Below are 14,686 nucleotides of genomic sequence, written 5' to 3' on the forward strand. Positions count from 1 at the left end.
GTGAATAACCTATAGACCCTTTCTCTGAATAATGTTTTTGTGTTTTGTTTTTTAAATTCATACTTAAAGGAAATGCTAAGTTTCCGTTAGAGGTTAATGAAAATGCAAATGTAATTTTTCCCACTGAAGTTCAGGAAGGCTCCTGAGATCTATCCACAAACCCCTTGGGAGTTAAGCATCTGTGGCCTCAGAATTTCAGAGGAAGAAAGCCTTCTAGAGGTCATCTGCTACAGCTCCCTCTTTGCCTTTAGGCAGGTGAATGTCTACATATGCACCATCGATGGTATTTAGTTTCCTCCCCAAAGTGCCTAGAAACAGAGTCCCAACAGTCTTTTTTCTGTCACTTAGGCCAATGTTTGATTTTGTAGATAGTCAAAAACTTTCCCTTATATCTAACCACAGTCTCTGTTGTTATTGGTTTTGGTTTTTTTTGGAGGGGGAAAGGCAGGACAATTGGGGTTAAGTGACTTGCCCAAGGTCATACAGCTAGTGTGTCAAGTGTCTGAGGTCAGATTTGAACCCAGGTCCTCCTGACTTCAGGGCCGGTGCTCTACTCGCCGAGCCACCTAGCTGCTCCCTCTGTTGTTATTGTCAAAGATCTGCTTCTCCCTTTTGGGGAAACTCTACAGATGACATGGGGAATGGCTGCTATTTGAAAACAATGATGAAGATATCTCTGTCTTCTCTAGACCACTCCCAAATCCCAACCCCAACATGCTCCTCAGAAGCCTCAATTTCCATTCTTCCCCCCACTCCAATCTTGCTCTCCTCAGGTCTGAGACACTGTCCCCATATCCTTTTCTAGGCTATGATTCCAGGGAATCACAAAACCGTTTCATACTCAAAATATTTCCTGTTTCTTCTCAATTGCCCTGATTTTTCCTGTGCCCCCAAACCTGGCTTGGAATTCCCACTATTAGGCCAGTTCTTTGGGGATAAATGACCAAGGCAGAGTTATTGTTTCCAATAGGTCCCTGAAAAAAAAAAGACAGGTTACCCAAAGGATATATTCTAGTTCTCTGCTACTACAACAATAGTATCAGGGATGTATTGAGGTAAGGGGCAACCTGAGGCATCCCCCAGAGACTGTGTCCCGTTTCACGCCCCAGGTTCATGTTGGATGTAATAGCTTTCTGCAACCCCTCTGGGCAAAGTGATGCCCTGGGCTTCAAGGGAGCAATCTGAGTCAGGAAGAATGTGAGGGCATGAGGCCTCCTCCTGGAGCTAGAAACCACTGGAGAAATCTCTGGCGCCCAAACGGGGCCCCTGCTGTTCTTTGGCCACCTCCTTGGCTATATACCCTCTAGTAGGATTTCTGTCTTCCTTGATTCTCTCAGAAAAAATTTCCCATCTTCTTCCTCCTCATGAAGGTGGAGCACAACCTTTTAGAGGGTCCCTTAGGGATTTTTTGTGGATATGTTTGTGGTAACAACCACAAACATATAACAGTTGTGGCATGATTTATAAAGTTAAAGTTACACCAAGCATCATTATAGATGGAACCCTGGGATAAGAAAGCAAAGAGAGCTTGGTTTGCTTTTTCTTAGCTCCTTATGCTCTATGCTCTCTCTCTCTCTCTCTCTCTCTCTCTCTCCCTCCCTCCCTTCATGTGCCCCCCACCTCTCTTTCTCTGAGACCAAGTCTCCCTATCTCATCCAGACTGGAAAAGAAGTGGCTATTCCCAAGCCTGATCCAATAAATGACGGCCACTCTCTCTCTTTATGGCCCAGGCTAGTTTGCCCCTCCTTATGCAGCCTGACCCCCATTGCCGAGGGTTCACCATATTGGTTTGAACACCCAATCGGTTTTTGCCTTATTATAGCTTAGAACTCCCAAACTCACATGGTCCAGCAGCCTCAGCTTTTCTGGTAATAGGGAATACAGGCATGCACCACCATACCCACTGTCTGTTTTGTTCTGAAAGAGCCTTATCCCATGCCCTTTCTGTTATTTCCTTGGGCTAGTACTCCTGGGATTCCTCTCCTTGAGTAAGGAAGTCTCCCCTCACCCTACTCCTTTGTACATAGACTTTGTGGTGTAGACCCAGGCTGACAAAAGGAAAAGTGTGGATTTGGTGTGCAAAGGACTAGTCTGATTCATCCAGAGTTCAGAAGAAAATCAGATTCTGTGGGGGTACTACCAAGTGTCTTCCTCCTTCCCAAAGGAAGTTATCCCAGGGTTTCCTGACAGAGGTGAGGTGCCTGAGGGAGTGGGGTGCTGAAAGAGACTGATATTGAGCATACCCCTAAAAGCCTACTTGTCAATTGTTAGCACTATGGGGGAGGGGATGCAGACGAGGCATAGCAATATAAGAGAACAGTTGCCATCATTGCATTGGAAGAGTTCGAGGGTCTTTCGACCCAGAAGGAAGCTCCATGTATTTAAGTGGAAGTGCTAAGGTAACCATTGCCAGCTCCTTACAGTTCAGCTGGGCAGAGTGTAGCAGTACCAGGAGAAAGGGCAAAGACGCCAGACTCGACTCTAACGGTAGTGAGGTGGCAAGACTGAGTCTCCTTGTAACGTCTGCTCTTCTTCGTGTCTGTTGGTTCACAAACATTTACTCAGCATTTACTACGTGCGGAACCCTGTCTACCATGGTGATACAAAGAAAGGCAAAAATAATCCTTGCCCTGGAGGAGCCTGCATTGTAAGGGAGGACGGAGCATACAAACAAACAAAAACCCTCATAAAAGATACGGACAAAGTAAATGAAAGGTGCCCTATAACTAGTGGGAAGACAGCCGGGAGAGTGAATGGGGCGTGTTTTTCCTCAAGGGTCTCCTGTATGCTGTCAACGTTTCCCCATTTGGAAAGCATCTGTCATGACTTGAGCCTTCCGGTTCAGAATACCTGTCAGAACTCTCTCAGACTGGCACAGGCAGATGGGTGCTGGTAAATGTTTAACTGGCTCTTCAAAAATCCACAATGCACTGTTAAATTTAATCTGCATTTTACTCGCATTTTCTCCATCACTGTCTTAAGTTAACAATAAACAAAACAATAAACCAAGCCCTGATTTGGATCTTTGGTTGATTTCTGGGGTGTAAGTGCTCACACTGAAAACATAACAGTCAGTTCTCCCGAGCGGTCTGACTCCAGCGTACCCCCGATACTGATGGCTCATCTCCACGTCACCCATGGAATTAATATTGATCCAGGAGAGACTGAGAACCTAGATACAGTTTTTCTTAGGGCCAGCTTTCCTTCCCAGGGATTTTCTGTCTTCTCTGAGCTCTCTCCGGTGAGACGTACACCTCTCATAGACTAACTAGGTCAATTTGGATTCCTCAGACAGATGCCCAGGAAGTAGCCTCTGTGGTGAGCGCCCGGGAGATCCAGGTTGTGGCGGAACTGCTCCAGATCTCCCCGGAGGGACTGCAGAAGGCCATCACCTTCAAAGTGACCGTGAGTCCTGGTGCACAGGTCACCTGGGTGGTGATCTGTGTGATGGGGAGAGGAGAAGAAATCTCCAGCAATTTGAGGGTCAGTCCCTCTGCCTTGGAGTAGGGTGGGGTCATGACAAATTCCCCTTTAAGAAACTGAGTGGATAGAATGTGGACTGTGGACTCAGGAAGACCTGAGTTCAAATCCCAGCTATGGAACTACCTGTCCTTCCTGTACTAACTGTTCCACTTTGGACAAATCCCTTCATATTCATCGGGCCTTTGTTTCCTCATCTAAAACAGATAGATAGATTAGATGGATAGATAGATAGATAGATAGATAGATAGATAGATAGATAGATAGATAGATCTACAAATGTCTCTTCAATCGCTAAAGCTACAACCTTGTATAAGCTGTGAGTTACAGATCAATCAAGTATTAAATAAGGAACTGCTACATACCAGAAACTATCCTAGGTACTGGGGATACAAAGCAAAAAACAAAACCATTCCTGCCCTCAAAGAACTTACACTCTATGGGAGGAGACAACACATATCAATAAAAGTATAAATCAAATGTATATCAAATAAATACAAAGTAATCTGAGGGGATAGGACTAACAGCTGAAGCTGGCACTACAGCTGAGCTTTGAAGGAAATTAGGGATGCCAAGAGTGCATGAAAGGGAGTAATGTATAATAAACCAAGAAAGGAAGGTTGGAGCCAGGTTGTGAGGTCCTTTTAAATATCAAACAGGCATTTGTTTGTTGTTGTTCAGACATCTCAGTCATGCCCAGCTCTTCGTGACCCCACTTGGGGTTTTGTTGACAAAGATACTGTTATTTCCTTTTCCAGCTCATTTGGCTGATGAGGAAACTGAGGCAAACAGGGTTAAGCAACTTGCCTAGGGTCACTTCAATCCTAAATACAAACCTGTGAGGTTTATTAAGTAGAGGCATGACACAGTCCAATTTGACCTTTAGGAAAACCACTTTGGCATCTGTGTGAAGGATGGCTTGGAGAGGGGAAAGATTAGTGATACTGCAAACATTACTCTTCATCACTAAACCGTGAAAGCAAAACCCAGTCTACAACTCACACATATTATAATGAGATTTATTGAAGGATCCAAGTTGTTCTAGAGATTCAGCATAATTATCCAGATCCTGCTGAGAATAGCTAAGTCATTCACAATTCTTCATCATACAATATTGCTGTTACTGTGTACAACGTTCTCCTGGTTCTGTTCACTTCACTGTGCATCAATTCTTGTAAGTCTTTTGAGGTTTTTCTGAAACCATCCTGCTTCTCATTTCTTACAGCACAATAATATTCCATTATAATCACATACCACAGCTTGTTTAGCCATTCCCCAATTAATGGGCATCCCTTCGATTTCCAATTCTTTGCCACCACAAAAAGAGCTGAAAAGCAGCCATACTTTAAAGAAAACTTTTAACTCTTAACATGCAAGCGAAAAGGATTACAGTGATCCACACTCAATACAATTTTCATCTATCTAATCCATAAGAATTTGTTAAGCACTTCCCAGGCAGGGGGCAAAGTGCTGGAGATACAAAGGATACCTAGGAGGAGAGAATGAGGCTGCTTTTGCCCAGCTCTGCCTCACTTAAATCCAATCATGGGCAAATCAAGACATCACCTTTGAGATATCATTGGTCCTCTTTGAGAATGAAGGCCCAATAACACTAGTGACAACAGGAAAGAATATCCCAAAATGGGGTTTGCACTTGCAATTTTAGTTTAAAATAAATAGTAGAGATAACAATGGTAATTATAACATGTAATAATTAATAATAATGATGATGATGATGGTATGTGTAATAGGAGTTGCTAGTGAGCAAGGCTGAGGAATGGAAAAGCTGCTTCCTTTGTGGAGGCTGGCATGATTTCAGCTTCCTCTTGTCTCAAAGGGAGTGGCTTTCCTTTGAAACCTAGCCCACCAGGAATGACTGCCAGCAATCTGAAAATGAAAGAAAACTTACCCACGTGCTGCTCCAGGCATTCCTATCACTGTATCATGATTTCTTCCTAGGAGCATCTGAATCCCTAATCCATAACGTATAATGCTGCTCTGTCCAAAGAGCTCCAAGCCCCACACTGACCAAACCTTCCTAGGAGGAAAAAAAAATGTTTTATCCTCTTCTTTTTTGTAAGCTTTTTTTAAAATTAGATTTTTTATTTTTAGTTTACAACACTCAATTCTACATGTTCTTGAGTTTCAAATTTTCTTCCTGCTCTGTCCAAAGAGCTCCAAGCCCCACACTGACCAAACCTTCCTAGGAGGAAAAAAAATGTTTTATCCTCTTCTTTTTTGTAAGCTTTTTTTAAAATTAGATTTTTTATTTTTAGTTTACAACACTCAATTCTACATGTTCTTGAGTTTCAAATTTTCTTCCTTTCCTTCCCCTTCCCCCTTCCCCCAAGACGGCATGTAGTCTGATATATATTCTATATAAATCCTCACATTAAACTTATTTATACAATAGTCAAGTTGTAATGAAGAATTATGACCAGTGGAATGAATCATGAGAGAGAAGAAACAAAACCAAAAAATAAGAGAAAAAAAAGAAAGCAAGTAATTTGCCTCAGTCTGCATTCAGACTCCACAGTTCTTTCTCTAGATGTAGCTAGCTTTTTCCATCATGAGTCCTTTGGAGCTGTCTTTGAGCCTTGTATTGCTGAGAAGAGCCAAGTCTAACAAAGTTAGTCATCACAGAATCAATATGTCTGTGGTTGTGTACAATGCTCTCCTGGTTCTGCTCCTCTCACTCACCATCATATCGTGTAGGTCTTTCCAGGTTATTATGAAGTCCGTATCTTCCCCATTTCTTATAGCACAATAGTATTCCATTACCTTCATACACCACAGCTTGTTCAGCCATTCCCCCAGTTGATGGGCATCCCCTTGATTTCCAATTCTTTGTAAGCTTTAAATAAAATATCCATCCCTTAGCATTTCTGTAGGCCAACAGGAGTTTATAGCGCATAAATAAGCTCTAAGGAAAAGACAGAAATAAAGAATAAACAAGTTTACCCGTCTGGCTAAAACAAAAGACAGAAGAGCCATTTTACTACCCAAATCTGTCAGGTCCCTCAGGCTGGCTCTCACAACCCTGGAGGTGACTGGCTTTGCAGCCACACAGGAGTCAGTCCAGATCTTCTGATAGGCTGTCATAGCTTATCTCTCTACTTGACTCTTACATAACAACAACAGTGGTTGATTCTTAAGTCCCATTTTTCTTCTTGACCAGCTCTTCTCTCTCCTCCTCCCACAGCCTCCCTGGTACAGAAAAAAGAGCACTAAATCCAAAGTCAGAGAACCTAGGTTCAGATACCATCTCTATACTTGTGTGACTTTGAACAAATCAGTAATCTCTCCGGGTCTTGATGACATCATCTGTAAAATGGATTGGTTGGACTAGATGGTCTCTGATTTATTTTCTAGTTTTAGATTGCAACAGTTCTGGTCAATCCTCCCCTCCTGCACCCCCAGGCTTTCTGCCCCAAATGAAGTTTACCCAGGAATGATCCGTAACTTAGACTCCTTCCTGCAAGTAGAGATTCACATATCAGTCACACTTCTCACGATGAGATGGAACCAAAAAAACACTGGCTGATTAAAAGAAAGGCTGCCCACACAAAAGAAAACGGGAAGAAGTTCAGAAAAAACAGGCAAGCAGGACAGTTTTGAAAATAACATGCAGAATCTATATATCCTTTAAAAAATAAAGCAAATGGCATGAAATGGAAATTCATGGTTTAATATAGACTCTTCTTTTTGTGTTCTTCTAGAGATATGGAAGTGTTTTTTATGTGTAAGATCAAAAATATTTTTTAAAAAATTTATGGGGCAGTTAAGTGGCACAGTGAGTAGAACACCAGCTCTGAAATCAGGAGGACCTGAGTTCAAATCCGGCCTCAGACACTTGACATGCTTACTAGCTGTGTGACCTTGGGCAAGTCACTTAACCCCAATTGTCCTGCCTTCCCCCCTCAAAAAAAATTAAAAATTTAAGAAAGAAAAGAAAGGAAAAACTGCCCAATACATCTCCCCCCAAAAAATTACCCTGTAACCTTTTATACACGCCCATAGATAGACATGCTATCTTCACCAGCCAGATATTAGGTTCCTTGAGGATGAGGACTATTTTACTGTTGTCTTTGTACCCCCATCACCTAGCACAGTGTACCTAGCATATGGCAGGCTCTTAATAGATGCTCGTTGATTGATTGAGAAAAAAAAGGTCTGGAACAGTTGCTGGCAGGAGTAGGAAGAAGTGCAAAAGAAAATGAATGAATGAATGAAATAAATAGTGAATTAAATAAATAAACTCAATAAAGAATAAAACTTTCATAGTTCAAAAAATCTGTAAAACCTAGAACATGAGCCAAAAAGAAGAGATCTTATCAGAAAGTGAATACAAAGAGAAGTAGTCTTTGGAAATGCAAGAAATCATGCATTGCAAAAGGATGTAATGATTCCTGTTTCAATGATTGTCATTTTTAATTTTTCACTTTTCTTTGGTCTTTGAAGTAAATTTCCTTGCTGTTCTACTGGAGGAAATCAATGCTATGCCAACTGCTAATGGAAGCCAATGGGCTGCTTCTCAATGCACACTTTCTCCAATCCAGCTTCTTAGCTTTCCCCATGTAACAACCAAAAACTTCATGTTTTCTGTTAGAATCCAGGAAAGAATTTTTAAAAAGCCTTTACATTTTCAGTTCCTATACATAAAGCGAGGCAAAACCTTGGATCAAAAATAATACAGGACCTAATTTCTCCGTATATTTGCTACTTGCCTAGGTCTGTGATCTTACTGATAGTGGATGGGTTAGCTTGCAACCTGCCTTCTCATAAATTCTCTGTAGTGGAGCCTTCTATGCCTGCCTCCTTGTACCTTCACAGGGGGTTGGTCTGTCCCTGAACAACTTAAATCCTGAGTCTTCCATCCTAAGTGAGGGGAATGGGGCAAGATAGGATGGTCTGGAGTTATCTTACTAAATCGTTTCTGCTGCTGGTGTACCATGTGGCCACTAGATCTTTCAGGGGCTTGGTTTCCCCACCTATAAAAGGAAGAAAATCCCCACTCTCCACCCAAGCCTTATCTATTTGAAGTTACACTGAAAATCCACAAATTAACCTATCAGGGAACATCTGCCTCAACTCATCCCTCTCTATCTTTCTGGTATTCCCCCTCAGGAGACAATGAGAGAGAAGATTTATACCCCTCTCACTGTGGAAAGTGCCGTGGATGCCAGGTAGGGTAGTGGGGCCCAGACACAGGGGCTGGGTGTCCTTAGTTAGGTTGTCCCATTGCATGTTACTATCCCTTGTCTGTCCCAGACTCCTACTTGCTCTCCTTTCCCTCTTCCTCCTCCCCATCCCAATCAAGCATCCTCTCCATTACAGAGATGCTATTGCCAAGATTCTGTATTCGATGCTGTTTGGCTGGCTTATCGACAGGATTAACACATTGGTTTACCCCCAGAAGGATGTTCTTTCCATTTCCATCCTGGACATCTACGGCTTTGAGGTGGGTGCTGTGGGAGGAAAATCTCCAGGTTCAACCCTCATGTCCATGCCCAGAGAGTTCACCATTCTGATATGTGCCAGCCACTATGCTGAGTAATGGGGTACAAAGAAAGGTAAAAAATGATCCCTGCTCTTAAGGAACTCAGACCCCCCAAGAGGGAGGCAACACACAAGCAACTATGCATGAACAAGATATAGACAGGAAAAATTGGAAATAATCAACAGAAGGAAAAGTCTAACATTAAGGGGGATCCCACCTTCTTGTGGAAGGTGGGGTTTTAGCTGAGACTTGAAGGAGTCCAAGAAAGCCAGGAGCAAAGATGAGATGGCAGAGGGAGAGCTTTCCAGGAATGGGAGACAACCAGGGAAAATACCAGAAAAAAAAATCACAAGATGGAATGTCTTGGGCAAGGAACAGGACATAGTACTTCTGGATCTCAGTCACGGCCGACCATCAATCAGAACTGAGAGGTCAATACACCCTTTAGATGTGTATGCCTATCTTTATATTTGTATGTCTTGGTCCTTTGTACTTGTATCTCTTACATCTGTCTGTTTTTGTCTGCCTGCCTTTTTGTGTGTATACGTCTGATAAATCTGGCTGATTGATTGGTTCTCATTTTCCTCCCTCTTTCTTCTCCTTTGTTCTCATCTGTCTGGCTGTGTCTCATTTATTTGATGCCAGGAACCAAGCCTTTGGTATGAAGCAGGAGGGAGGGGTGTTACTGATTGAGGAAAGACACAAACACTGAAGAGGATCCTTCCATTAAAATATAAGCTCCTTGGGGGCAGCGACTTTTTTCACTTCTATAATTATATCCCCAGCTCCTAGCACTGTGCCTGGCACATAGGAGGTGCTTAAGAATTGTTTGTGTTGATTGATGACTAACCCCAGAGATTTAGGATTATACCCACCCCTGCCCCCATCGCCCCCCTTGGGGTGCCTGTAATTGGGCCCTTCTGTGATCAGGACCTCAGCTTCAACAGCTTCGAGCAGCTGTGCATCAACTATGCCAATGAATACCTGCAGTACTTTTTCAACAAGATTGTCTTCCAAGAGGAGCAGGTGAGCCAGGGAGGGAGCTGGGGGGAGGGGGAGGGGGGATGGTCCCAAGGGTAGCTGTCTTGATTTGAATTGGCCTCCTAGAGACACCCACCTCCTTCAGCATTCAGTCAGCTCATTGCCAGGCCTCCCCTCACTGACGGGCAAAGCCCTCAAGTCGGGGGGTCAGCTGTAGCCGACCCAGAAAGGGGAGGTTGCTGGAGTGAAGGAGAGGAAGGGGAGATATTCCCAAACCAATCTATTAAGCGTTCTTACCTCTATGCCTTTGCTTGTCCAGGGGTGGGGAACCTGTGGCCTTGAGGCCACATGTGGTGCTCTAGGTCCTCAAGTGTGGCCCTTTGACCGAATCTTCCATGAAAGGGACACACTTGAGGACCTAGAGGGCCACATGTGGCCTGGAGGCTTCAGGTTTACCACCCCTGGACCATTCCTCCTACCCTAAATAATATCCCACATCCCATGCTTTCCACCCTCCTCTTTGCCTCTCCACATTCTACCCATCCTTTCAGGCCCAAGTAAGGTGAACCTCTCGGCTTTCCACCATTTCTAAATTCTTCATAGTACCATTTGACACTAAGTTGACTTCTAATTGTCTCACACATTTTATCTCCAGCTAATTATGAGCTCCATGAGGAGCAAAGTCTCATGCTTCCTTGGGTCCCCTATAGGATATAGGTATGAAGCTGGGCATGGCATTCATACAGATGTTTTTCATAGATTCATATATAGAGTTCCAACTGAATGCCCAACCTTATATTAGGTTCTGTGGGGAGAAAATGATTGGGACTGGGTGAGGCTGCTGGATGTCTGAATGTGTGAGGCCTCAGTCCCTGAGAGGGGTGCCATATTCTTCCCCCCAAAAAAACTCTTGTATAAATCTGGAAGTGGGCACCCTTTATCCAGGATGAGTACATTCGAGAGCAAATAGACTGGAGAGAAATCACCTTCACTGACAACCAGCCTTGTATCAACCTTATCTGCCTGAAGCCCTACGGTATCCTCAGGATTCTAGATGACCAGAGTTGCTTCCCTCAGGTCAGTCTCATAGGCCTTCTCTTCTGACCACACCCTAGAGAGAACATAGTTGTAACTCTAGAGATTCTCAAAAAAAATCACCTTCTCCCAGAAGCCCCCTCAGATTAACGTGCCTGGGCAATGGGGAACACTGAATATTTGGGGGCATTGGAATGACTCATGTCCCAGGAAAACCCAGTCTAGTAGTGGTGTGTAAGATGGATTGGGGGAGGGAGAGATTAGATCTGGGGAGACCCATTAAGAAAGTCTGAGAACTGGAATTAGAGTCATGGCAGTGAGAAAGGAAGGAAGGGGATAGGTGTGAAAAATGTTGTGGAGGCAACTGAATGGATGTGGGAGGTGAAGGAGAGGGAAAAGCTAGAGATAACTGGTAAGCTGGAATAGGAGGAGTGGGAATGTCTATTTACAAAGATAGGGAAGTTAGGAAGAAGAGCTAGTTTGAGGAGTGTGGGAAGGATGAGTTCAGTGTTAGACGTACTAAGCTTGAGCGACAGTGGAACATCCAGGTATAGATGTCCAGTAGGCAGAGCTAGCCTAATTTTATTTCATTTTCATGTTTTGTGGTCACTCCGGGCAGAGAACCTCTTCCTTCTTTCCCTTCTCCCCCTCTCCTTCCATTCTCTGATCATTGCTTGGGCATCCCTATTTACCAGGCCACGGACCACACTTTCCTACAGAAATGTCATTACCACCATGGCTCCAACCCCCTCTACTCCAAGCCCAAGATGCCCCTGCCTGAATTCACCATCAAGCACTATGCCGGCAAAGTGACCTACCAGGTGAGAGGCTCACCTCCCCAAACACACCTTCCTGTCCCCACCTCTTTACCTGCTTTGGCTTGTGAGGGGCTTGAAGAGTGATCCCAGGAACCCCCAAGTTACTTGGAAACTTCCCAATGTCATGGTGAGTAGGGATTATTTCATTCTTTGTACCTGTATCCCCAGCACCTAGCACAGTGCTTGGCACATAGTAGGTGCTTCATAAATACCTGTTGATTGATGCTCTAGGGCATTTCTACCAAGGTTAATATTCAACTCAACAGGAGTTTATCGAGCTCTCCTATTTCCAGACACCGTGCTAGATAGATGCTGGGGATTCAAAGCAATAAGTTAACCTTCTACCAAGCCTCAATTCTCAACACCCTGGAAAATGAAAATAATAACTCATATTATGGGATTGAAGGTGTGCCAAGCACTTTCCCATACCTTGTTTTTATTGATTTCATTGATCCTGAAAACAACACTGTAAGATAGGTGTTGTCATTATCATTCATTTTATAGATAAGGAAACAATCTCAAGAGAGCCCCAATTCACACAGCCAGTATGTATTTGGGGCAGTGTTCAGACTCAAGCCTCTCTAACTTCAGGCCCAAAACGCTATCCATTATACCATCCTACCTCTCAAGAGTGCCCAGGCTTCTGTGATCAAATAGTTCCCGGTCTGAATGCTGGCACTACCATGTAACAGTATTTTGGGACCTTGGACAAGTCACTGGGCATGTCACAGGTCGCTGGGCCTCCTTGTCTGTAAAATAATGGAGACTGATTTCTAAGGTCCCTTTCCAGCTGTAACACTCTGTGATTTTTAAATTACTTGACCTCTGCTGGACTGATTTTCTCATCCACCAAACGGGAGCTGCCATGACCCACCCCAGTTTGGTTTGATTTGGTTTTTTGCTTTTCCAGGTGCACAAGTTCCTAGACAAAAATTATGACCAGGTGAGGCAGGATGTGCTAGACCTGTTTGTCCGAAGTAAAACTCAAGTGAGTCTTCCCTTCCCCCGCCCACCATTCCTCCCACCCCTCCCAGAATCCTTTCCTCTAGGGAGCTACCTCCCTTCCACTGGCCCTGAATTTACTTTGTAATTTGGCTATTTTATTGTTTCTATTTTTTTATTGACTTCTGAGCTAGCCATTGATTTCCCTTGTAAAACATGAGCTCTTTGAGGGCAGGAATTGTTTTGTTTTTGTCTTTGTATCTGTCCCCAGAGCATAGCACAGCACCTAGGAGTGCTCAGGGAGCACTTCATAAATGCCTGTTGAATGAATGAATGTTGAATGAATGAATGAAAGTGTCCAAGGCTGCATACATGCAGCAGAATGAGGCCCTTACCGTAATGCTGAGCTGGGAGGGAGTGGGAATGGTCTGCTGTTCTTGGCATGCCCTTGGGTGATGGGGCATGAGAACTCAGAAGGCCCTTCTGCCCTCCCTGCCTCTACCCTCATGATGCTGGAGCTACACCGCACTTCTGCCCACCCACACACTGCTAATGGACTTCTCTATGGAAAAGCTACCCTCTCATTCTCTGTGTCTCTTTCCCTCTGGCTCTGTGGGTGCCAGGTTGTGGCTCACCTCTTCGCCAGTCATGCTCAGTTGACCTCTCACCACCGGTTGGGGAAGAACAATACCCTCACTCGTCTCTACAAGGCTCCCACTGTGGCTGCTAAGTTTCAGCAGTCTCTTCTGGACCTAGTGGACAAGATGGAGAGGTGAAGGGGTTCTTGGGAGGCAGACCAAAATTTCTGGGCCATAGCTGCTTTCTCATCAGGCAAGGGCAGCTGAGGCAGGGGAATGACTGATTAGCCAGCCTCAGCCCTGCCAAGGATGGCTTGAAATTCTGTTGGAGGGAAGGAGCAGAGCGGCCACTATCATGCATTTGAGGCAGGCTTAGCCCATGGGTGGTTATTAGGCTTTGATTAGGGTTGGCCGGCAAAATAATTCCAAGGTCTTCTCTGGCATGATGAGATGAGTGGGTGGGTGGAGGGAAGGGTCTAGGGCATCATTTCTCAAAGTGTGGTCCCCAGACTCCCTGGGGGTCCCTGAGACCCTTTTATGGGGTCTGTGAGGTCAGATCTATTTTCATAATAATATTAAGACATCATTTGCCTATTAAAATGCTCTCTACTTTTCCAACTACAGACGAGCGTGGGGCCAATTTTCTTTACAGACTTCAACAAAAACAATATATCACAAGAGTGAATGCAGAAACAGATATCTTTTATTAAACCAGACAGTGAAGAAATTTGCAAAAATATGTTTAAAAATATCACTCTTGTTTTGGAAAAAATAGTTATTTTCATAGAAATATCTTATTCATATTAATATATGATGGATTTACTATGACTTAGTGGACAAATATTTTAAAATTCATTTTAAAATAATTTATTTTAAAATTTTAATTTCTAATGTGATAAATATAACCCACATAAACAGAGGATCTTGGGGGTCCCCAATAATTTTTAAGAGTGTAAAGAAATCCTAAGACCAAAAAGTTTGAAAAGCACTGGTTTAGCAAGGAGAGAAGAAAAAGTCTGAATTTGGGGGGATCTCATGCCTCCTTTCTTGCCTGACTCTCAGGTGCAACCCTCTGTTTGTTCGGTGCCTCAAACCCAACCACAAAAAGGTAAGGGGTTAAGGGTGGTGAAGAAGGAGGAATTAGGGTAGTGAGAACCTGGGCTTTCCTTTCCCTATTCCCCAGAAATGCATGATATTCTCATCTTCCTTTCTCTTTCCCCTTTTCCTTTCTTCTCCCTCCTTCATTTTCCTCTTCCTCCCCACTTCTTTCCTTTCCTCTCTCTGTTAGCATTTCAAGTCCACAAACCTGTATGCAGAGTACTATGCTAGTCACTGGAGGAGGTATAAGGTTT

General features: G+C 43.7%; 1 protein-coding gene across 1 annotated transcript in view; it reads left to right on the forward strand.

Annotated features, from left to right (window-relative positions):
• Window positions 1-14,686, forward strand: part of MYO15A (myosin XVA) — a 128,541-nt gene that overhangs the window by 36,029 nt on the left and 77,826 nt on the right. The window contains 9 exon segments of the mRNA XM_036748000.1: window positions 3,292-3,405; window positions 8,608-8,666; window positions 8,818-8,941; window positions 9,911-10,006; window positions 10,907-11,038; window positions 11,692-11,817; window positions 12,725-12,802; window positions 13,380-13,528; window positions 14,397-14,442. Coding sequence (XP_036603895.1) covers window positions 3,292-3,405; window positions 8,608-8,666; window positions 8,818-8,941; window positions 9,911-10,006; window positions 10,907-11,038; window positions 11,692-11,817; window positions 12,725-12,802; window positions 13,380-13,528; window positions 14,397-14,442 — 924 coding nt within the window.

Source organism: Trichosurus vulpecula, chromosome 1 (assembly GCF_011100635.1).
Source record: "Trichosurus vulpecula isolate mTriVul1 chromosome 1, mTriVul1.pri, whole genome shotgun sequence".
In the NCBI taxonomy this organism is placed as follows: Eukaryota; Metazoa; Chordata; class Mammalia; order Diprotodontia; family Phalangeridae; genus Trichosurus; species Trichosurus vulpecula.